The sequence below is a fragment of the Rhinoderma darwinii genome, chromosome 7 (assembly GCF_050947455.1).
Source record: "Rhinoderma darwinii isolate aRhiDar2 chromosome 7, aRhiDar2.hap1, whole genome shotgun sequence".
NCBI classification, from domain to species: Eukaryota; Metazoa; Chordata; class Amphibia; order Anura; family Rhinodermatidae; genus Rhinoderma; species Rhinoderma darwinii.
The window spans coordinates 60880949-60906636 of NC_134693.1; the positions used below are offsets into that span (position 1 = coordinate 60880949).

The 25688-nt window shown below is 43.7% G+C and overlaps 1 protein-coding gene across 1 annotated transcript; it reads right to left on the reverse strand.

Annotated features, from left to right (window-relative positions):
* Positions 1-555: 555 nt before the first annotated feature.
* GLRX2 (glutaredoxin 2) lies at positions 556-24170 on the reverse strand. The gene is made up of 5 exons (XM_075833436.1): positions 24064-24170; positions 18232-18309; positions 15116-15176; positions 10422-10598; positions 556-1539 (listed from the first exon to the last, which is right to left on the reverse strand). Exons 1-5 carry the CDS (start codon positions 24099-24101, stop codon positions 1417-1419), a joined length of 477 nt encoding a protein of 158 aa, XP_075689551.1. The 5' UTR covers positions 24102-24170; the 3' UTR covers positions 556-1416.
* Between the last annotated feature and the right edge of the window lie 1518 nt (positions 24171-25688).

Sequence of the window (25688 nt, forward strand, 5' to 3'; positions counted from 1 at the left end):
ACAGCTTCCCGGGCCGAACACACTGCAGGGGGCCGGGCTCCTAGCATCATAGTTATGTACGATGCTAGGAGTCCCTGCCTCTCCGTGGAACTACTGTCCCGTACTGAAAACATGATTACAGTACGGGACAGTTGTCCGGCAGCGAGGCAGGGACTCCTAGCATCGTACATAACTATGATGCTAGGAGCCCGGCTTCCTGCAGTGTGTTCGGTCTGGGACTTGCGGCCGAAATACGTTCCGTCCTTTACAGATGTAACATGCTCGTGTGAATCCAGCCTTACTTGCTTCTGGGCTCCCTCAGGAGCAGTGATTGAGCATTTCTTCCACATAGGTAATACAGTACATTTTACATTGTTACGCCTCTTTATTCACAGTTGCCACTCTGTTATTTATCCTGACAGCTTCTTCACATCCATGTTTATTATGTATGTATCCATCTGTTTTATTAGAATATTGAAATAAAAAATTTTTTTAAATTCATCTCACTAAAGACTTCATACATTTATTTCTTCTTTGGTTTTGTATACTCCTAGAAAAATTCTATATAGGTTGAAACATGTTTGAATATGGTTTAATCATTTTCCAGTTAATGATAAAAGAAAAAGCAAGATAAAATTGTATTAAAAAAGTAAAATACGTGTAAAGATTTAGGTAAATTGCTAATAGGGGCGGCAAAAACCTGTATATGCTTCGTGTTCGTCAATTCAACTTAGGTTATGATTATACTACAGATAAATGCGCAACTTTTAGATCTAAGGGCCTATTCACACGTAGGTGAATAACTTCCGTGCGCTGCGCATGAAAATCACGTGCAGCACACGGACCCATTGATTTCAATGGAGCTGTTCACACATGCGTGAGTTTTCACGCAGCGAGAGTCTGCTGCGTGAAACTCACTGCATGTCCTATATTGGTGCGGTTTAACGCACCTATTTAAGTGAATAGGTGCGTGAAAACCACGCACAGCACACGGACGAACATCCATGTGCGGTGCGCGATTTGCGCATCAATTCGGCTGTAAAAAAAAAAGTGCTTTGCAAGTGCGTGAATAACACATGCCACTCGCAATGCACACTGATGCATAACGCGCGTGAATCTGATACGCTCGTGTGAATGTAGCCGAACACCGTTTTCCCAAAGGGAGATGAATAACCGTCAAATATCGAACAGAAAACAAAGCTGTAACACAAGCATGTGCATTGGCCGTAAGTTTCAAAATACTTTCTGTAAACCTCAAAATGATTCCTGGAACAATATCTATCTCTACGGAATCAGTGATTTTAATCTGTATTTGGTCATTTTCACGGACCTATACAAGTGCCAAATTCTAGTGACTAAAAGGCCTGGACTCAAAAAAATAAAAACCGCACACACCAGAGATTCAATTCAATAACTCAGTGTCCACGATGGGTGTGATCAGCTCCTGTTGGTTGTAATGTTACACTGTTGGACTAGTTCAAGTAATTTGCCCTCTTGGTTTAATGTACGGGTTTCAGTGCCGCCTCCAATGCAGGTTCCATTAACAAATACTCTTGGTACCTAAAAAAAAAAAGGAGATTACATAACAGTTTTCTAATTGAAAAGTATAAAATGCTTATTAGAATTGAAACTACCGTACTTTGCATTTAACATTTGGACATCTTATTCTTTTCTAATGTTACAAAATACCAAATCAGCGATGTTGTCAGTGATCGATTGACAAAATAATGCACTATCCTATTTTATCAACTTTATGCTCTAGGTGTTACGTTTTGGTGGCGATTGGAATAAATGGATTTAAGTAAAAACGTAACAAATGTGTGGTACTCCTATAGAAGGCAGTTTTAGTAACGTTTCTTAGATTTTTGCTGCTCGCCCTTGGTACAGTTGAGAATCGCACCAGTATTTATTTTTTCCTCGGATAATATTGATCAGGATTTTCAAGTAATAACAAGAAACAAGTAATAGTGATCAACAACGCTTTCCCTGCTATAGATGAACCCAAATGTCTACCTACATTGCACAAAGCCAATGTAGTGCATAATAAAGTATGCAAAAAAATAAAATAAACATGTGTTTCACAAGCTGATACAGTGTCATGCTAGATTCACAAAGTTTAAATAAATATTAAAGGAACAGTGTCATCACAAATTATTTTTTTATATGTTAAAGATGTTAGTGCTTTATTAAAAACGTTTATATTCGTGTGTTTGTGTTTTACTTTTTCTTATTTTTACACTTTTTCTTCCCTATGGGGGCTGCCATTTTTTGTTCCATTTCTGTATGTGTCGATTAACGACACATACAGACATGGAATACGGCAGCCACAGTCCCATAGGGACTGCGAACGGCTCCCGTCCCATTGACTTCAGTGTACGGCGTCTGTGTGGGAACTGCGCATGCGCCGCTCCCACACAGTCCAATTCGAAATTGGCGCCGTCCGGCGCCATTTTCCTGTGGACCGGAAGTCACGGCCGGACAGTAATATTACTACTTCCGGTCGCGGCTTCCGGATTTGTGCACTTGGACCAACGGCAGCAAACGGAGCGGACGGGCCGGAGGGAGCCGCGGCGGCAGGAGCAGGTAAGAGATTTCAATGTATGTTCGTGTTTGTGTGTGTTTACTACTGTATGTAAACCTACTACACTGTGTGTTAGCTCAAAAAATGGCGACACACAGTGTAGGAGGTTACACCGTTCAAACCCCTCGTTTATCCCGGCACTAGCCAGGATAAAGGAGGGGGGGGATGCTGAGAGCTCACTAGAGCGAGGGCTTTTTACCCAATTTTGCAAAGCTGCAATTTTGGGAATAGCTCCATCTAGTGACCAAAAATGGGTAGTATTATAAATTAGAATTAATTTATAATATTTCCTGACTCGTGAAAAAAATAAAAAAAATTTGAACAATGTTTAATCACCCACACACTAAATGTTTAATTTAAAAAAAAAACAAAACATGTTTTTCTGGCAACACATTTCCTTTAAGTAAAACAATCACTTTAAAATAGTAGTAAATACTCTTTTTCTTTGTGATAAGTTGAAACAACATTTCCACCTGTTCTCTATAGGTCGTCTATAAGTTTAAATAAGTAAAACTATTTCTGTCTGTTTAACCAAGTAAGGAGATATATATATATATATATATATTAGGAATTAGACCTACCAGTAATTGTATTTCCAGGAATCCATCATGACAGCACTACAGGAGGTTGCCCTATTGACCTCTGTAGGGACAGGAAGACAGAGAGGTTAAAAGGCCCCTCCCACCACCCACTTGCCAGTGTTTTTCAATTACTACACCAGGATGGATGCAACCCTATTTTATTTCTAGGGATAATAACTGACATGTTAATTGCACAAATCAGAATTCAATAAGGGAGGGAATGTAAGGCTGCTGTCATGATGGATTCCTGGAAATACAATTACCGGTAGGTCTAATTGCTATTTTCCAGTACATCCCTCATGACAGCACTACAGGAGCAATACCAGATTATAATGCTCAGGGCGGGACTACGGATTGGAGGACTTTCCATCCAAAACTTAAATCCGTATCGGACAGAACATCGAGCCTATAGTGTTTGCAAAACGTATGATGGCTTGACCAAGTGGCAGCTCTGCAGATTTGGTCCATAGAGGCTTCTCTTCTTTCTGCCCAGGATGCCGAAACTGCCCTCGTTGAATGGGCTCTGATGCCTTGTGGGGCACATAGTCCTTGGGACTTGTAGGCTTCTTGTATGGTGGTTTTTACCCATCTCGCTAGAGAGCCTTTTGAGGCTTTCTTTCCTCTATTCTTTCCCCCAAACAGGACAAATAGATTTTTATCTGGTCTCCAGGAGGAGGTTCTATCCAGATACTGAAGAATTGTTCGCCTGACATCCAGGCAATGGAATTTTTCTTCTTGTTGGTTTTTTGGATCTGGATAAAAGGAAGGTAGAATTATTTCTTGTTCTCTATGGAAAGCAGTAGATACCTTTGGAATAAAGGAAGGGTCCAGCTTTAGGATGATCTTATCCTCTTGTACTTTTAGGTACGGTTCTATGATCGACAGAGATTGGATTTCTCCAATCCTTCTTACTGAAGTAATAGCGACTAAGAATGCAGCTTTTAGAGTTAAAAAGTGCATACTAATTGTGTCGAGCGGCTCAAAGGGGGGCTCACAAAGAGTCGTTAACACCACATTCAAATCCCAGGTAGGAACGGATTTCTTTAGGGAAGGTTTCAGTTTAGAGACCGCTTGGGTGAATCTTCTGATCCACCGATGTTCAGCCAGAGGAGTATTAAAAAAATTTCCTAAGGCTGAAATCTGTACTTTTAAGGTACTAGGACTAAGCCCTTTTTTTGAATCCCGATTGTAAAAAATCTAGGATTTTCGCGATGTTGGGAGAAAAGGGGTCTGGTCCTGGGTCTCCATACCAGGAACAGAATTTCTTCCAAATTTTGAGATGGATTTTTGAGGTAACTTCTTAAGATAGTTGAAATTACCTTCGTCTGGCAGACCGTGGTTCCTCAAGATCTGCCTTTCAGGATCCAGGCTGACAATTTCAAAGTTTCTATTCCCTGAAAGAATAAGGGACCCTGGGAGAGAAGATTCTCCCTGACTGGGAACATTATAGGGTCTTCCAACGCTAGGTATTTTACGATTGGAAACCAACTTCTTTTTGGCCAATAGGGAAGAATAATGATGAGCTTTGTCAAATCTTCCTGGATTTTTCTTAATACCATTGGTATTAGAGGAAACGGAGGAAAGGCATAGGCCAGATCCATGCCCCAGGGTTGGGACAATGCATCTACTCCCAATGGGTTGTCTCTGAGATTTAGGGAGAAGAATGTCTCTACTTGGGAGTTTTTCCTCGTGGCAAACAGGTCTATTTGTGGATAACCCCACCTTCGGGTTAAGGACAGAAAGACTTCACTGTTTAGGGACCATTCTCCAGGGTCTACTTTTTCCCGACTCAGGAAATCTGCTGATAGGTTCTCTGAGCCTTTTAGGTGGACTGCAGAGACTGATAGGACATTTTCTTCTGCCCAACTGAAAATTTGTGTAGAGAGGGCCTGAAGAAGAGTGTGTCTTGTTCCCCCTTTATGGCGAAGAAAGGACACCGCTGTCATGTTGTCCGATAAAATTCTCATATGCTTCCCTTTTATGATGGGTGAAGCTCTTATAAGTGTCTCCCATACGGCTTTTAGTTCATCTTCATTTGAACAGGCCATGTGCCCTGAAAGTGCTGGTCTTGGATTACCGACCCCCAGCCGTGTTTGCTGGCATCTGTGTGTAATCACTACATAAGGAGAAGTTCTCCAGGGGACTCCCTTGTCTATGTTGTTTGTGCAGAGCCACCACAGGAGGGATGATTTCACAGTCTCGGAAATTTGAATTCTTGAATTCAGGGAGTTCTGTTTTCGATCCCACTGGGACAAGATCAGATTCTGTAAGGGTCTGGAGTGAAATTGGCTCCATGGAATAGATTGGATGCAAGACGTCATCATTCCCAACATCCGCATACATTCCCTTATGGAACAGGCGTCTTTCCCCCAAAATTTCCTTACTTCTGCCAGTAGGAGTATTTGTTTCTCTCTTGGGAGGAAGGAATGTTGAAGGGAGGAGTCTAGCAGTACTTCTAAGAAGACCTTCTGTTTTTGGGGAGGAAGACTCGACTTCTGAAAGTTGATTATCCATCCCAATTCCTGTAGTAGGGAAAGAACCTGTGACCGATGACTGTCTAAGATAGACGGAGTATCGGCCGTCAACAAGAAGTCGTCTAGATATGGGATAATTACTATGCCCTGACTTCTTACGAATGCCATGATCTCTGCCATAATTTTTGTAAAAATTCTGGGGGCGGAGGAAATGCCGAAAGGGAGGCAGACAAACTGGAAGTGGAGAATGGAAGGACCGTCCTGAATTGCGAATCTGAGGAATCTCTGGTATGCGGGGTGGATAGGAACGTGATAATACGCATCCTTTAAATCGATCGTACACATTGATGCCTCTTCCCTTATTAGAGGAAGTCGATCTGATAGACTCCATCTTGAATTTTCGATATTTCACCCATTTGTTTAGGACCTTCAGGTTGATTATTGTCCTGTAGGAACCGTTTGGTTTTTTGACTAACAAAATTTTTGAATAGTGGCCTTTGCATATTTCGTTGTGGGGAACTGGAGAAATGGCTCTCAATTTGAGTAGTTTCTGGACGTCCCGGATAAGGATCTGATGAAGGTCTTTTGCTTGGTACTGGGTTATTAGGAATTTCTCTGGAGGAATGGAGGAAAATTCTATTTTGTACCCTTCTTCTATGATCTTTAGAACCCAGGGGTTCTGGGTTATTCTCGACCATTTGGGATAAAATTGTAGGAGTCTTCCTCCTATGCTCTTGGCGTCATTGCTTTGAGGACTGGAATGAATTGTTTGGGTTAAGGAGATATCCTCGACCCCTTTTTCCTTTGGGGTAACTCCAGCGACCGGACTTCCCTTTCCCGCTGTAGTTCTGTAAGGTAGGATCCCTCTGTTGGCGAAACCTCCCAAACTGAGGGGGTTTTTTTGGTTTCTCTTCAGGAAACCCCTTTTTCCTATCTGCTGCATTCTCCAGCATGTTATCGAGGAGAGGACTGAACATCAGAGACCCTGTAAACGGGATAGAACACAATTTGTTCTTGGACTTCGTATCTCCTGACCACATTTTGAGCCATAATGCTCTTCTAGCATTCGAGAGAGCCCCATTCCTGGCAGCAAATCTAATAGATTCCGCTGAAGCGTCTACCAAGAATCCGGTTGCCATTTTTAGTAAGGGTAGAGATTCTAATAGATCTTGTCGGGATGTCTTCATCATCAAATGGGTCTCCAGCTGGTTTAACCATATAAACATTGCACTTGCTACTGATGTGGCCGCGATATTAGTCGAGATCAAGGCAGAGGAAGATTCCCACGCTCTTTTCAGTAGCCCGTCTGCCTTTCGGTCCATGGAGTCCTTCAACTGTGAGGAATCTTCAAATGGGATTGCGTTTTTTTTTAGCAACCCTGGCTACTGGGACATCTACTTTTGGGATCTCATCCCAAGGTTTAGTGTCTTCTGGATCAAAGAGAAGTCTGTTTTTAAAATCTCTTGAAATGAAGAGCCTTTTTTCTGAATCTTCCCATTCAGTTGTCACCATTCTTTTGAGATTTTCGTTTACCGGAAAAACCTTTGTTTTCTTTTCCGTTAGACCTCCAAACATCTCATCCTGGATGGTATGTGGTTGGTCTACTTCGGGAATATCCATGGTTTCCCGTATTGCTTGAAATAAGGTATCAGACATCTCAGAAGAGAAGAAATTTTTTTTCTCTTGAGTGGAAGAAGTTGAAGGCAAGAGTTCCTCTCCTTCTTCTAACTCACCCTCCGATAGGTAATAACACTCCTGCTCCGAGTCAGACCCCTGAGAGGGAGGACAATATTTCTGATCCACTTCCATCCGTGGTCTTTTTGCCCGGGAGTGGGAGGGAGTTTCTTGAGGAGGGGCAAGGGAGGCTACTGACTGACCCACTTCTTCACGAATCATAGCCCTAAGTTCAGACATTAACGTTGGTTGTTCCTCCTTTAGTATTTTTGCAATACAATCCTGACACAATTGTTTCCTATGTGACTCTGGCAATTTTTTTGCACAAGTCGCACATTTTTTAACCTTCTTTTTATCAGTTTGTCTCTGAGAGGAATATTTTTCCTAGAGAAAACAGAAGGTAGGTAAAGTATGGTGTGCATACATAAGGAGTCATAACCCTTACCCCAAGGGTGAGACTCACGTGACCCTGGGACATATCTGGAGTTCCATCAGGACGAGGAAGTTCCATACCGCGACAGGTAACAGGCAATGCAATATGCAATCCACAAAAAAATAATCCAAGTTAGAGTTATCAGCTCTAACTACATACCTGTGCGTGTCCCTTTAAATGCGGGTGTTTTGAATTTCCCGCCTTCCAAGATGGCCGCGGACCGGAAGTAGCCCGACGTCATTTCCGGTCGGCTATTCGTTTCTTTCCTTGGAGTGCAGCCGCCATAGCCGGCGCCGAGGCTTGCTATGCGGCGCAGCGAGGATCCCTGCCGGTGCGTCCACGTTTATGGAGCTGCCGGTCCCCGCCTGGTCCGCGGCCAGGCCGAAGCCTGCTTGGGAATCCCCAGTCCCCACACACTACCCGAACCCTGCCTAGGATTCCTCCGGTAGGTGTCTCAGGGTGGGAGCTAAGGCACCCCTCGTTCGAGGGGTGTTAGCCTGGGCTTTAGGGGGAAGAGAAGGGGGAGTGCACGGACCCCCCGATCTTGCCCCCTGCCCGAGTTTTCTTTCCTGCAGTATTACAGGAGCGACGTCTCTCTGCTCCTGACCCTGTGGGGACAGGAAGAACACTGGCAAGTGGGTGGTGGGAGGAGCCTTTTAACCTCTCTGTCTTCCTGTCCCTACAGAGATCAATAGGGCAACCTCCTGTAGTGCTGTCATGAGGGATGTACTGGAAATATATATATATAACGTTTTTGTAGTTTTGAAGTGGTTTGCTTTTGGTTTTGTCTCAGCTATGCGTAGGACATTTGCTTGCAAAATCATGAAGATTGCAGTTTTCAAACTAGCCACTAGATGTCAGTAAAATCCGCATTTACACAGGAGCAAGAGCACAGAACTGCAAAACTGCAAGCAAATATATCCCCTTCAGGCCGGATTCACACGAGCGTGTTCAGTCCGTGATGTACGGTCCGCAGGTCGGCCGCATTTCCCGGACCGAACACAGTGCAGGGAACCGGGCTCCTAGCATCGTCGTTATCTATGACGCTAGGTGTCACTGCCTCTCTGCGGAACTACTGTCCCGTACTGAAAACATGTTTTCAGTACGGGACAGTTTCCCGCAGCGAGGCAGCGACTCCTAACGTCATAGATAATGATGACGATAAGAGCCCAGCTGCCTGCTGTGTGCGCAGTTCGGGAAATACTGCCAACATACGGACCGTAAATCCCGGACTGAACGCGCTCATGTGAATCCGGCCTAAAGGAGGTGTCCAGTTTGGGGGCTGTTTTTTATACTGATAGGTCATCAGTATATGATCAGTGGGGGTCCGACACTCAGACCCCACACCGACCAGCTGTACCGGCGCCAAGAAGTTATGCAGGGGTCGTTGCCAGGAGCAGAAGGCTCCAACCACTGTATAACGGCCGTACTGGGTTACTGCAGCTCTGGTACTATTCACTTGAGTAGGAGTAGAGCTGTAGTCACAGAGCAGAAAACATTACACGCCCAGTGTGAAAATAAAGAGTTACCTTCCATTTGGCAAGTATAGCCAAATTAGCATATTTAGAAAAATGCTAATAACTTTGCAAATAATAGTCTTGAAACACAATTTACACTGTAGTTATCAGCATCATAGCGCCTATTAGATTAGTTAGGAGATAGGGAATTAATAAACTAGTGACAGATCCTCTTTAATAAACGTATTAATATTGCCAGGTGAAAATGGTAATGGCACTATTCAATATTGAAGAACAATACAGCCTTCTTAGCGAAATCCTGATCTGGAAGAGTTAAAGAGGCTCTGTCACCAGATTTTCAAACCCCTATCTCCTATTGCAGGAGATCGGTGCTGCAATGTAGATTACAGTAACGTTTTTTTTTTTTTTTCAAAAACGAGCATTTTTGGCCAAGTTATGACCATTTTTATATTTATGCAAATGAGCCTTTCTTAAGTACAACTGGGCATGTTTAAAGTTATGTCCAAGTGGGCGTGTTCTCGAGAGATCACGCTGTGACGTCACTTCCTGCCCCAGGTCCTGCATCGTGTCGGACGAGCGAGGACACATCGGCACCAGGCGACAGTTGATTCTGCAGCAGCATCGGCGTTTGCAGGTAAGTCGATGTAGCCTCTGTCGCCTGGTGCCGATGTGTCCTCGCTCGTCCGACACGATGCAGGACCTGGGGCAGGAAGTGACGTCACAGCGTGATCTCGCGAGGACACGCTGTGTGTTTGTGCACTGCCAGAATCTGGGTGTTAACGAAGAGAAGTGGATGATGCTGATTCGTCAGCATCATACACTTCTAGTCACAACGCCCAGCTAGTAAAAGTAGTAAAAACGGCCAGATGTTACACACACAATACACGCCCACTTGTACTTTAACTTTCAACACGCCCAGTTGTACTTAAGAAAGGCTCATTTGCATAAATATAAAAATGGTCATAACTTGGCCAAAAATGCTCGTATTTGAAAAAAACAAAAACTTTACTGTAATCTACATTGCAGCGCCGATCTGCTGCAATACGAGATAGGGGTTTGAAAATCTGGTGACAGAGCCTCTAATGATGGCCGTCATTAAAAACACAAGCCAATGTAATACACAGATATTCACCAATGCTCAGTTCATTTTGCAAAAAAAAACAAAAAACAACCCGCTTAGTGTTTTACTGGCCGCATATTTAACAAGATAGTCATACTTACTGATCTAACTCCAGTCATTTGATGAAGTGCTTCCTGAAGTTGCCGTCCATTATCTACTTCATCTAGCTCAATGGCCTTATAATTCACATTTATGCTGTTAAATGCATCTTTGGCAATTGTGCAGTATGGACAAGTGGTCTTTGAAAAAATTACAACACAATTTTGGGAGACTGTCTCCTGCAAGATGACAAAAGAAAAGCTGTAATTTATTTATAACAATATATTTATGTTAACAAACATTTCTATAAAAGTAAGCCATTACCTTGTTAACCTGTTGCCAACATTTGACGTCTATGCACGTCATGACAAGTGTGCCCGCGGGGCAACGGCTGTAATATACAGCTGCAGCCCCGCTCTAATGGATGCCATGATGAAAGCTGATCGCGGTTTTCAAAGGGAGAATGAGAAAGGGGGACCCCCCTTTGATTGAGTCACAGGGAATCCCTGTGATGCAATCAAGGTACATACCTTATATGGCCAGGCAGCCCAGGGTCCATTGAAGGACCCCAGGGCTGTCTGATCATATTTCCTGTTGTTGGGGCATATTTTGATATGCCCTAACAAACTGCCTGTGTACTATCACTATACAGGATAATGTACTGGTATATAGATATATGCCAGTACATTAAAGTTCAAAACTAAAAATCAAAATGAAAAATCCCCCTATGGGATATTACAAAAAAACACACAAATGCATATTTTTTTACAATAAATGCACTATAGGAAAATGTCCCAAAACATAAAATAAGACATATTTGGTATCAACACAGCCGTAACAACCAGCACAACAACCTCCGCAGGGCAACTTTAAGCCAGAATATAAAATTTCTGTAAATTAAAACGATAATGTGACTGTAGAAAAATAAAATAAATAAATAAATATGACACCTACATAAAAGTACAATTCCTACCGCAAAAATAAACCAACCAAAGTCTCATACAGCGAAGTCGATTAAGAAAAAAAAAAAAAAGTTATGAGCTGAAATACAAAGCGGAAAATATCAAGAAATTGTTCTGTTCACGGCCAAAACGGTCCATGTCCTTAAAGAGGCTCGGTCACCACATTATAAGTGCCCTGTCTCCTACATAAGGAGATCGGCGCTATAATGTACACAACAGCCGTTCTTTTTATTGAGAAAAACGATCTATTTTCACCACTTTATTAGCGATCTTAGCTTTCTGCAAATGACTTTCTTAATGCCCAAGTGGGCGTGTTTTTACTTTAGACCAAGTGGGCGTTGTACACAGGAGTGTATGATGCTGACCAATCAGCCTCATGCACTCCTCTCCATTCATTTAGACAGCGCATAGTGACACAGGGTTGTTCACAATGTGCTGTCTTATACTGACATATTAATGTTACTGAAGTGTTTAGACAGTGAATAGACATTCCTTCCAGCCAGGACGGGATGTCTATTCACAATCCCGACACTTCCGTAATGTTTCTGTGGTATTTACAGCAGAGCAAGCGTAATCTCGCGAGATCACACTGTCAATGACAGGTTACAGCGAGATTACGCTTTGCTCTGCTGTAAGTCCCACGGAAACGTTAGCAAAGTGTCGGGATTGTGAATAGACATCACAAAATGGCGTTAAGACCCGCCTGAATCAGCATCGCTACACAATCTGCAAAAAACGCCTAGATCTGCCAGTCCCTAAACACTACACGGAAGCCAATCACACTGAGCGCCAGTTAAAATGTTGGCTTATTGACCATGTCCCTAGACCACGTCTCAGTGGTGACAGGGACAGGTCTCTGAGGACCAGGGAATTACAAGAGATCAGGAAATACTTTAGAAACCGAATGGCTTAAACGCAGAATACATTCTAGGTGATGTACATTAGGACCAGCCTGCCCCGTTACACGTGGTTCCCTCTACTAATCATCCGTATACTTTGTTAGATTGAAAATAGAAATCTCTTTTTATGTTCTTGTTAGAACAATTGATTTAGGTCTAATTCACACGAACGTGTGCGTTTTGCGCACGTAAAAAACGCAGCGTTTTGCGCATGTTGCAGTTCCATGTGTCATCAGTGTTTGGTGCGTTTCTGCGTTATTTTTGCGCGTATGGCATCCTTATGTTAAGTGGTTTTGACGTATGCAAATTTAATTGAAGGAGGTGGTTTTCTTTTTATAATTTTTTAAGAAACTGTTGCGAGAATCACGCACAGCACACAGATGTGCGTCCGTGTGCTGTCCGTGATTTTCACGCACCCATTGACTTCAATGGGTGCGCGATGCGCAAAAAACGCTCAAGTATAGGACATGCAGTTAGTTTCACGCAGCGGGCACACGCTGCGGGAAAAACACAGAATGTCTGAATGGCCCCATTGACTTACATAGGTCCGTGCGACGCGCGTGATTTTCACAAGCATATCACGGACGTGAAATACGCTTTACACACGTTTTTTTTTATCTTTTCAGATATCATGTCTGTCACTTGAAGAAAGTCACTTATGGAACGGATGATGGTTCTGCTCACAAGATGTGATCCAGCCTGTATTTTCCTTGGCTTTATATACAAAAACAGATTGTCCGGCACTTGGTGTGTTGATGTGATTTTAGTTTTACTTATTTACTACAGTATTGTTCCCTCGTTACCCGCACACAGACTCTATTCCATTTGTTGGTATGCTCCCCTTTAAGTACCGATATTTTGGTGTACTCATTGGTATGACTATATTCTACTACGTTGCAAGCGTTGTCCTCTTGCACCCTGGCTGCCCCCATGTTGCATATTTAACAGGTTATTTGCTGTACATCCACGGTGGTGTGCGCCACTGCACCTATCTGTGGCATATACATAGACTGAGTGCTGGTACACACCTCTGGGCTTGGGCTTCACCCACTCATCTGGTGGTCTCTAGCTCTTGCCCCCTCTCCGTGTTCTTGAAGTTGCATTTATACCTAAAGAGCAACTTTTTGGGGGTTATATAGCCTTTAATAAACCTTATTATTGCCTAATAGTTATTATATTCTATGGCCATACTGCCTTCATTTCATTTTTCTCTCACTCCAATAGCTCCCCGTATCGTTCTTTTATGCGGTCACAGGCTCTGAGTATAATACTTTTAGACATGTTTCAGCACGGTGTGCAGGCACACACAGGGTTAACTTCACAACCCACCCATTGGACTTGTGCTGTTCATGAGGCCAGTGAGTCAACGTTGCCATGACAATCATAAACACTCCCTCACTCATGTATGGGCACTTGCCCTCTAGTAATATGGCCGCCGTGGATTCTTTCACTCTTCTGCACATGTGCGCGCATGTGAGCATCAACACAGCAATGTCCCATTGATTCCTCCCCTGCACAGGTGCGTTAGCAGTGTAACGATGTTGGGCGAGCTCCCATAGTAAACACTTCCTACCATGCTGGATCATATGTGAGGCCTCCTCATCTCTATATTCACTAGATAAGCACAGGTGCACTTTATTACTTATCATAAAACAGGCGCTATGCTATGAATGTTATTGCAGGTCTATTTAGATGCCATATATGCACAACTGTAATGTGTATCACCCTTCTCACTGGGATGCTTGCAGGCATCCGCTATATGAACTGTAATTTGATATTTTGCTTGATTGTACACTGATTGTAAATTGCTTATTCACTTGCTCACCCTTTATATACCCACTAACAAACTACTGGAGAAAGGCTCAGGTTGTGTGAGCCGAAACGGAGCACTTTTGGGGTCAATAAAGCACCCTCTTTTTTCACCATAAGCCTTTGTGAGTGCTGCCTATTTACTGCTTTTTAGATAGAAAGACAGTGGTCAGTTCCCTTAGGCTTGCACCCACTTCACTTTCATTTAAGCCTAAGAGATGCAAAAAATTAACCTATGTCCAAAAAACCACCAAGCTTCAAAACATCGTATCCAATATAAGAAGATTTGTGACGGCATCCATGTAGCAAAAAAAAGACGTTTTATTTTTGTGGCAGCGTTAATAAACACTTGATTTTTTTTTGCCACATGGATGCTGTTACGAATCTTCGCATTTGTCGTAGTGACCTGTCAGAAGTTTTGATCAGTAGACGTCCGGGTGCTGAGACCCCTACCCCACCAATCAAAACTTCTGACAATTCCCTATGACATGTCAAAAGTTTTGTTAAATGACAGTTAATCTTTAATGTGTTTCTTGGTTTGGGATACACGACTTTGAGTTATGACTAACTGCAGTAATGAATCAACAAACAATTATCAGTGATCTTAAAACCACTAATGTAACATCCACGTTTTATGGATCCCACATGTCCACTACCTTATACAATATGGCCGTAACACTATCAGATGTTCAGATCCTGCAGTCAAATTGTGTTTTACCCATTTGTATGAATATGCTCACACCCATTACCTTCATGCTAAGACTGCATGGGCTTTTATAGATTTTCGCAAAACAACCCTACATATCTTATTTGTAAAAAAAAATCTTTAGTCCTGGATATTGCCACACATGCCCTATGCAATGCTCACATGTAGAAATCAGTCATGTATAGCAGTTAAACCTTTGCCAACATCCGTTCTTGTGCAAATTTCAGAGTGCAATGTACAACCACACACCATGCAAAAGTCTTACGTAGCAAAACTGTTGGTGCACAAATACCCCCCTGATCGCACCCCAAACAGTTTTATAGAAGGTTGTGCAGGTGAAATGAAAAAAACTATTGTTTAAATAAGGTCTGTAAACTTACCTCTATTTTTAGGATATCAGAATGTGGCACATCTGTGGAGTTTGAAAAAAAGTTTCCCATTCTGAAAATAAATCAAAGTACTAGTTAAATATTAGTAAAAAAATATAGATTATTCGGGGTTGAAGAAGCAAAATTCTCAAATATTCTTGGCATAAGAATCCAACAAACGTATTGATTTAAATATTAAAGGTAACCTGTCAGCACAATCACCCGACTACTAAGACCTCTTCTGAATGGTTAAAATGGATCACAGAAAGATACATTGAAGTGGACCTGTCAGATCTCCTGACATGTCTATTTTAGTAAATATATCTTTTAAAGTTTAGCTAAGGCCCCATGCACACGACCGTGCCCGCAATCACGGCCCGCGATTGCGGGCACGGCCGGCCGCCGGCTGACAGCGGCATTTTCGGGCCGTGCTCCCATACAAAGTATGGGAGCACGCCCGCAAAATGCAAAAGAACGGACACGTTCCATAATTCACGGTCGTGTGCATGGGGCCTAAACGTTTCACAAATTTCTGCCATGTCATAGTGACATGTCAGAAGTTTGGATTGGTGGGGGTCCGAGCACAGAGACCCCCACCAAATTGCTAGAACGAAGCAGCTGAAGTGCTCATGTGAGCGCTCAGCCGCTTCGTGTCTGTTCGGCTTTTTCCGGAAATAAATGTATCGTGTACGGACTCAATAGAAAGTCTATGAGCCCGTACTCCGATACATCGGCTTTCCGGAAATGGGATCGGACACATATTTATGCTGCTCTGTCGGAGATCAGCATAAACAGACGTCGGACGCACTGATTTCAGCGTGCGGTCACTTATTCGTTTTGTGCAGTTGTTTCTGAGTATTTAGAAGTTTGAGTCCAAGTATATTCTACTATAACTACTAAATACTCAGAAGTTACAGGAAATTAACTAATAAGTGACTGCACCCTGAAATCAACCTGTCGGACAATCCGATCTGCTGATCTCAGACAAGGCAGAATAAGTATGTGACCGATTCGTTTTAAAGTAATTCTTACATTGTTTTTTTTTCCATGACAAATAATGCTTTATTTTACCATTTTTTTCTCCAAATAGAAGTTTCCTATTTAGAAATATTTGATTTCACTGCGTAAAGGAGTACACAAATATTTTTTTTAATCACGTAAACAAAACCCTAAGAAGGATTTGCTTATGCCATTGTCTGTCTGTTATTTTGATATTCAGCATGCCCTAGTTAAAACGGGTTTTCCCATGAGGGACATTTATGACATTCACAGGATGTCAAATGTCAGATAGATGCGGGTCCCACCTCTGGGACCCAAATCCATCTCTAGAATGGGCCCCCCTTAAACCCATTCTAGCTTTTTGTGCTCACGCGGACTCCCGGCCACAGGTGGGACCCACATCTGACATATCATGTGGATATGTCATAAATGTCCCTCATGGGAAAACCATTTTAAAGAGACACTCCAGATATTTTATTCTATTTTTAATTATTGTTACGTTTTTACAGTACAACTGGTAAAAGGATGGGCAGGCGCTTTGTTTTAGAAATATCCTGACCGCACTGTGACCGGCCGATTCATACCGCGTCTGCTGTGTGGACCAGAAGTCTCTTTCTCTGAGCATTTCTAAGGGACGCTCAATATGATTCTCATAGCAATGCATAGAGAAAGAGACTTCCGGTCTACACAGCAGACGCTGTATGAATCGGTCGGTCACAGTGCGGTCGCGTGGCCGCATTGCGGCCGGGATATTTCTGAAACAAAGCGCCAGGTAAGAGAATGGCCGGCCCATCCTTTTACCAGGTGTATTGTACAAACAACAGCAATAATTAAAAAAAATTATCGCTGGAGTGTCTCTTTAAAGGTCACTACATCAGGGGACAGGCTTTGAATGTGATTGGCTGGGCGGGGTTTATTATTTAGTATACATTTTTTTTTTGCTTTGGACAGTCCTTTGACAATAAGCTGATCAAAGTGTTTCTTCTGCTGGCACCCTAACGATTAACTGTAATCGGTGGGGAAACCTGGCAGTAAACGTTCAATTTCCCTGCAGATCCATGCTTTACTCCATGCTTTACACAGCGCCCATTCAAACGAACGGATTGTCTGTGTAATGCAGGACAGGTCCTCCAAAATGAGAGACGCTCTGTGACTGTTCTCCGCTCTAAGGTATAAGAAAATGGTTTTTTTATAGTAGACAACCCCTTTAACTCTTACATAATTTTTATTATGACGTGTCCCCAAGAAAGGTCAGAAACTTTTTTTTTTACACTGCATATTTCTCCTATAACTGGAGCTGCAATAGAGGTCCCGGTTAAAGGGGTAAATAGAACTGACAAGAGATAACCGCCGTGATCAGGGATGTCGCCCGTCCTGTCCCCACCACGACACTTATCCAAGTCAGTGCTAATTCAGAGCAGGACTGAGGTCTGATAAATGAGCAGGCTAACGGATTCTTTGTCTGGGAACCTACAGGCGTTTTGATCGTGTTTTTTTATGGCAGATTTGTATAGATTTCCATGTGCTTCTTAGTTGTTGTGCAGCTCTTACCGTGTGCGCCGTCCGAGTCCTGTCAGTGATCCGAGGAAAGAGTGGACATCTCCTGTCTTTCCTCGGATCGGAGACTCAGACCATTTTTCACGGACCCGATTCACCTGCTAAAGTGAATGGGTCCGTGAAGACTATTGGGTGCCACCCGGATGCCGTCAAAAACGGCCCGAGTGGCACAACGGTCGTGTGCAAAAGATTACAGGTGAATCACATGGTTTCAATATGCCTCACTTGTAATAACCACACAGCCAAAAACGGCATCACAAAACTGGGGTCAGTTTTAACCATGCATTTTTCATAGCAATTAAAAAGCACATCAAAATTGCTACAAAACTGCTGGAAAAACGCCCCAAGCCTAAAACTAACCTGTCACCAGACAGATCAATAACAAGCCTGTATAAGCTATTCAGAGATGCTATTGCACCTCCTTGACAAACTCTGCGACTTCTTTCGGCAGACAACGCCGTGATCGCATGATGACTTACAGCCAATTAAGCGCTGAAATAAGCATCCGGCGCACACTTTGTTTTTCTATTTTCAGACTTTACAGCTACACAAAAGGTCGAATTTTACATTACCTGTTTGCTAATGAAGCGGATAACCTCGTTGATAAAGAATGACAAGAACCTTTTCTAAAGGACAACGAGCACACTTTCCTAAAATAAAAAATAGGCCTTTGTAATAAAGGTTTATAAACTAGGAACAAATAATAAAAAAAAATAACTGTGTACAAGACTCCAGTCTAATTTAAAGAAGATCGGTCACCTCTCCGGACAGGTCTGTTTTAGTAAATTCTTGTATTTTCCCATGAAATAACAATTCTAAGACATATTTTCTTAGAACTCTGCGTTGTGCCGTTCCTAGAAATTTATAAATGGACAACTGGGTGTTACCATTTGACTTGCCAAAGGGGCGTGTCCCAGGGTTGCCCACCGTCCGTATATTTATGGATAGTCCGCAAAAAACGGGTGTTTATTTCTGCTGTCCGTAGTGTCCGGCAGAAAAAAAAACAACTAAATTACACTAAATTCATATGCCCAGTGCAAACATAACAAGCGGCGGCACGCAGAGGAGGCGGGGGTCACGGCTGTGAGTCATGGCGACCAGTCACAAGAGACGTCAGTGACGACGCGCCACTAAACTAGAAGGCAGAGCACAGTCTTAGCGGTGCTGGGGGTGGAGTCTACTAGAATACACCCCCACCACTGCAAAGTCCACACTCTGCCTTCTACTGTGGTGGCGTCATGTGCGGATGGCGGGCTGGAGAGGCATATTTTCAGATTCCACTGGTGTGTGGACCATCCTGTTGGTCCACGGTGTCCTCAATGCCCACCCCATTTACTCCTTGTTTAGCCTCAATGCCCGCATGCCACGGAAGAGTAAATGGGGCAGGGCACTGAGGACACCGTGGACCAATAGGATGCCTGAAATGCGGGTATATGGCAGAAGTCCAGCGGAATCTGAAAATATGCTGTGGAGAGTACTCAGTCTTGAGTCGGACAGTAAGACTCCCCATTAACAGCCACTCTTGTAGCTTTCAGGCGCTAGCTACCTTAGCGCGGGAAAGCTACAAGGGGGGCTGTGATTGGTGACTCCCAGGCACAGAGAGGCAGGCAGGCTCCCAAGAGCAGCAGACCAGTACTCACTCAGTGACAGTCATTCGAATCCCATGGCACATCAGGTTTATCACTAACTCTCGATTTTGTAACGTGTCTGTAAAAATTTTGGTCTGTCCATGATTTTTAGCTCAGTTATACAGAAATTACTGAAGTGGAGGTTGGCAACACTGGCGTGTCTCTACACAGTCTCACTCAATCAGCACTGATTGGACATGGTCAGTCGTAATAACTTATTCATACATTTCTAGGAGGAATAACAGAGGAACGGCACAATACAGAGTTCTAAGAAAATATGCTCCAGAAAGGTTATTGCATAGGGAATACAATTGTTTACTACTTAGACGTCAGGAGAGGTCATTTACATTTTTTTTCTATAAATCAATAGTACAAGGATAGATGCAAAACTTTGTGAAACTCGTGCACTCATCAATTATGATCTATTCACTCTGCAATTCGCAGTGAACTTTACGTCGGAAGTATAGTCTGACATACACACAGGCATAAGTCGCACATAGTCCATTGTGAAAAAAAACAATGGAGTAGTGAAGCAGACTATGCATTCCATTCAGTTGAAAAAAGGTATAGCAGTATGTAATTACAGTGTTACCATATTCTTCAATTGACGTGCGGCAAAATGATGGAAAGATGTGGAAAGGTAAATCAGTCCTACAGATTGCAAATTAAATGTCATGCCTGGTCAGAAAATGTCACCTGTGTCGAAAAACGTGTGTGTTGCGGGATAAATATGATGCCCGGAATGAAAGCCGATTCCATCCTGGGTGAGCAGGAAAGCCATTCCCGAAGAGTCTCCTGTTCTCCCAGCATGGATTCCGATCCTGCCCTTGGCACTAAATGGACAGCTCCTACAGCTATAATACAACCATGTGCATGAGTCGTAAAACTGAACTGGGGGACTTTATTAAGACCGGTGTTTGATACGCTAGTCTTGATCTAACAAGCACTGGTGTAAGATGCGACATATTTATTAAAGTGGCGCATATATGGCCATCCGTGCGCCAGAAAGTCAAATCTCGCAGGCGTAGATTTGCGCTATCATTTATGCCAATTGGCTTAAATGATAGTAAATTTGTCAGAACATGGCTGGCCATCCCCTCCAGTTAAGCCCCACCCAGTTTTTAAAAGCGGTGGAGGCAGCGCAAAAACTAAAACGTTGCACCTTTTCTACGCCAGAAAACTGGTTTAGAATATTTAATAAATTCCACCCATTGTATAAAATTGCTCATAGTCTCTGTAACGTGAAGAATTGTAATATTGGCCAGCTGTATGGTTAATTTCTATGTACATTACGTTTCTGCGCTGGCACACCCTTGCTTTAAGAGTGTAAGAATAAAAATGTGGGTCAGAGCCTGAGCAACAGAATCGCCCAGGCTGGCGCTCAGTGCTCATCTAAGTACCTGGTTATATTAAAGTGTAACCAAACATTCAACAAACTTGTGACATGTCAGAAGTTTTGATCGGCGGGGGTCTGAGCACTTAGACCCCCACCAATCGCTAAAACTAAGCAGCAGAAGTGCTCGGGTGAGCGCTGAGCCGCTTAGTTTCTGATCGGCTTTTTTTGGAAAGCTGATGTAGCGGTGTACGGGCCCATAGGCGTTCTATTGACTTCGTACACCGCTACATCGGCTTTCCAAGAAAAGCCAATCAGAAATGAAGTGAAAGCTCACCCGAGCGCTTCTGCTGCTTTGTTCTAGCGAGCGGTGGGGGTCTCAGTGGTTGGACCCCCACCGATCAAAACTTCTGACATGTCACAAGTTTTTTGAAAGTTTAGTTACCCTTTAAGAATATATACCTACTTTTTTTTCTTTGTTTTTTTAAATCAATTCAAGTTTGAGGCAACAAAAAAAAAATAACAGCATAATAATACATGTTATGAACTATAGATAACCCCAACCTGCCCCCCTTCCATTTTGCACCACCCATTAACCACCACCTCCTCCTCAGATACATTACCTTCCAATACCTGCCCAGTTTCCCCTCCACAGTCCACTCCCCACCAAGCGGAAGTTTACTCTTTCACGTTCTCTCTGGAAGCTAAAAGATACACATTGAGCCTTCTACTTCCAATCCGCTCTCTCAACGCCAACCCCGGGAAGTCCAACCATTTTTCCCACTGTTTATAAAACTTCCTCGGAGACCCCCTCTTCAAATAAACTTTTTGCTCCATCAGTGTAGTCCCATTAATGGATTTTACAGTTTTTCCAAAAGTAGGCGGCTCCGGCTGCAAACGACGTCTCGCTATGCCATTGCGGACACGATGCAGAAATTTTGCCGCAGCCAATTGTTCCATCCTATCCCCAATAGATCCCCCACAGCTCCCATCAGCCCTAATTTCGGTATCTCTGGGAGGCGCACTCCATATACCCTTCTGATAAGGTCACGCGCAGCTGCCCACAACTCCCCCAGTACCCCACAAGTCCAAAACATATACATGAGGCCAGTACTCTCCTCCAGACATCTAGCACTCGTCCTCACTCCCTTGTGACGCAGCAATTAACCGACAGACAACTAGGCGACGCCGTCACCTCCGCCCACTCATCTTTTGGCAAGGGCCCATATACCTAAGGTTTAATGGCTAGAGTATTAACTATTGATTATTTTCTTGATGTACTTAATGCAGGATGTACGGCAACAAGACACTCTTGCCATACATTGGGTCCGTAGAAGTCTTTGGACATATATGCAGTGTGAATAGAGCCTTCGTTTCACACGCAGACCCTGCACACGGCACATAAATATCCAGATACAAAACATTTAAAGTGAACGGGCGAAAGGAGAGAAGGCCAAATTCAACAGACAAAATTTTTTTTACAACTTACATTTATTTTTATTCACATTATTGGCGCTTAGGGGAACAATGAACATATTATCTGTTTGTTCCGTATATACAAATCACTGATAACAGGGTTATTGCAGTATGTCACCAGTGATCAGTATACAGGGACATGAGGAGAATATGCAAATCACAACTTCTCTGAAGGTCCTCAAACCCTTCTTCCCCAGGGAATCCCTGTGTCAGTATAACGTAGAGAGGCCATGTTATCGTAGGGATGCCAGTGGTCAAATCCCCATCAGTCAGACATTTAGTCCATAATACGGTCTGCACACCGAGGACCACCTTGTGGTCCATGGGCCATAGATTTCTATGTGTACGAATGCAGATAAACAGCCCCAGCTGCTGTTATAGAGGCAGTCACCACCGCAGCACTGACTGGATCAGCTCCCTATACCAGTATACTAAATAGCCCAGCTGCAGTTATAGAGGCAGTCACCACCGCAGCACTGACAGGATCAGCTCCCTATACTGGTATACTAAACAGTCCATGCAGTTATAGAGGCAGTCACAACCGCAGCCCCAACAGGATCAACTCCCTATACTAGTATACTAAACAGTCCATGCTGTTATAGAGGCAGTCACCACCGCAGCACTAACCAGATCAGCTCCCTATACCAGTATAGTAAACAGCTCCGCTGCAGTTATAGAGGCAGTCACCACCGCAGCACTAACCGGATCAGCTCCCTATACCAGTAAACAGCCCAGCTGCAGTTATAGAGGCAGTCACCAGCGCAGCCCCGACAGGATCAGCTCCCTATACTAAATAGCCCCAGCTGCAGTTATAGAGGCAGTTACCACCGCAGCACTGACCGGATCAGCTCCTTATACCAGTATAGTAAACAGCCCCGCTGCCGTTATAGAGGCAGTTACCACCGCAGCACTGCCCGGATCAGCTCCTTATACCAGTATAGTAAACAGCCCCGCTGCCGTTATAGAGGCAGTTACCACGGCAGCCCCGGTAGGATCAGCTCCCTATACCGGTATAGTAAACAGCCCAGCTGCAGTTATAGAGGCAGTTACCACCGCAGCACTGACCGGATCAGCTCCTTATACCAGTATAGTAAACAGCCACGCTGCCGTTATAGAGGCAGTTACCACCGCAGCACTGACCGGATCAGCTCCTTATACCAGTATAGTAAACAGCCCAGCTGCCGTTATAGAAGCAGTTACCACGGCAGCCCCGGTAGGATTAGCTCCCTATAACAGTATACTAAACAGCCCAGCTGCAGTTATAGAGGCAGTCACCACCGCAGCACTGACCGGATCAGCTCCCTATACTAGTATACTAATCATCCCAGCTGCAGTTATAGAAGCAGTAACCACCGCAGCACTGACCGGATCAGCTCCCTATACTAGTATACTAAACAGCCCAGCTGAGATTATAGAGGCAGTCACCACCGCAGCACTGACAGGATCAGCTCCCTATACTAGTATACAAAAGAGCCCCAGCTGCAGCTTTAGAGACAGTCACCACCACAGCACTGACAGGATCAGCTCCCTAAACTAGTATACTAATCATCCCAGCTGCAGTTATAGAGGCAGTCACCACCGCAGCACTGACAGGATCAGCTCCCTATACCAGTATACTAAATAGCCCAGCTGCAGTTATAGAGGCAGTCACCAGCGCAGCACTGACCGGATCAGCTCCCTATACCAGTATACTAAATAGCCCAGCTGCAGTTATAGAGGCAGTCACCACCGCAGCACTGACAGGATCAGCTCCCTATACTGGTATACTAAACAGTCCATGCAGTTATAGAGGCAGTCACAACCGCAGCCCCAACAGGATCAGCTCCCTATACTAAATAGCCCCAGCTGCAGTTATAGAGGCAGTTACCACCACAGCACTGACCGGATCAGCTCCTTATACCAGTATAGTAAACAGCCCCGCTGCCGTTATAGAGGCAGTTACCATCACAGCCCCGAGAGGCACATACCTGAAGACACCGCCGTACAGGACAGAGTACTGCCGCATATCATTCACCGACTTCTCGTACAGTCACCTCACCATCCATCGCTCCAAACACAAGAGACAAAACTGGATGAGAGGAAATTCTAGTCTCCACGCAGAACGGAAGGCGGCGGCCATATTTCCTGCTATCAAACCCAGCTATAGATGGCAGAAGTCTACTACAAAATGGTGTAGCCAGCGGACGCTTTTGATTTTTAAATCACTAGTTGTAGACTCCCAGCATGCCTAGGTTGAGACGACGCTGAAGTTGTTTTCTTATTCGTCCAGTTTCTATTGAGAACTTATTTTATTTATTTATCAAAGTATGCAACCAAGAGTGTAATATAAAAAGGGTTAAATCACTTTGGGCAACTGATCCCACGCTGCCAACACACAAATAGAGATGTCCCACATCGAATTAAGTCGAGTCTAGGCTGGTTCAAATTCGTTCTAGTCATATAAGCTGGCATCAAAGTGGGCAGATGGATAATTTGTATTGATTTGAATGTAACTGGTGTTTTTAAGGGGTAGAAAGACTGGGCGACTAATCTAACACTGCCAACATACAGATAAAGATGCCCCGCATCAAATTAAGTTTATTTCGGGATGTTCCAAAGTGGTTCTGGGCACAAAAAGCGGCAGCAAAGTGGGCAGATGGACACTCTTTACTGATGTGAATAAGTAATTGGTGGGCATTTAGGAGCTCACGTCATCACCAGTCCATGCATGGCTCAAAACCGCCCCGGACAAAGGCAGATTTGAGGCTCTGTCCCTGGAAGTCTGAGGCATGGCCCGCTTTGAGCCACCCTTGACCTAACACTCGCCCCATTCTGTATATATAGATAGGCACAGCACCTTGTTCTCTCCGTGGACCTACTCCTTTCCGCAGCCGAGTTATTTAAGTTACCTGCAGATATTACCTCCCTTACTTTCTCTCTAAATCCAATACAAGATTTATAGGGCACCCGGTTTATTGTAATCACTCAAATTTCTCCTTAGTTGCTGCACCAGGAAACTTATGAATAAGAAATTGGACAAACAAGAAACCAACTTCAGCATTGCTAGGTTGAGAAACGTTTTTGTTTTTTTAATTAAACTTAACCAGTGGTGCAATTGAGATTATTTTTCCTAACAGCAAGGCTAGAGCTTCACAGTGACTTGTGTTTGTACAATTTACAAAAAAATGGCACATAGTTATACTAAAAAAAAAACACAAAAAAGGCCATACTTACTAAATGGGCAGGTAGACACCAGTTCCCAGCAGGATGCAGACAAGCCACAAATGTCACATAGAAATGGAGAGGGCTCAGGTGTATTAGATAGTGATATCCACTCCCAGTATTCTTGAGGAGAGGGGCTGCTCAGTGTTGTTAAAATGTGTGCTAGTCGCAAGGCGTAGCTTATCTTGCCGGATAACAGCCTATTACTCACGCCCATACTATTAGATCAGAGGGCTGCCCTTCACTCTACACCAGACACTGGCACACTATGCTCCCCCAACATTAAGAGGCATGGCTGTTTCCCGAAACAAGTATACATGATAAACATGAGGTATTGGTAGATATTTTGGCCAAAATACGCAAGCTCGCAACCCCCGGCAAGATACGCTGC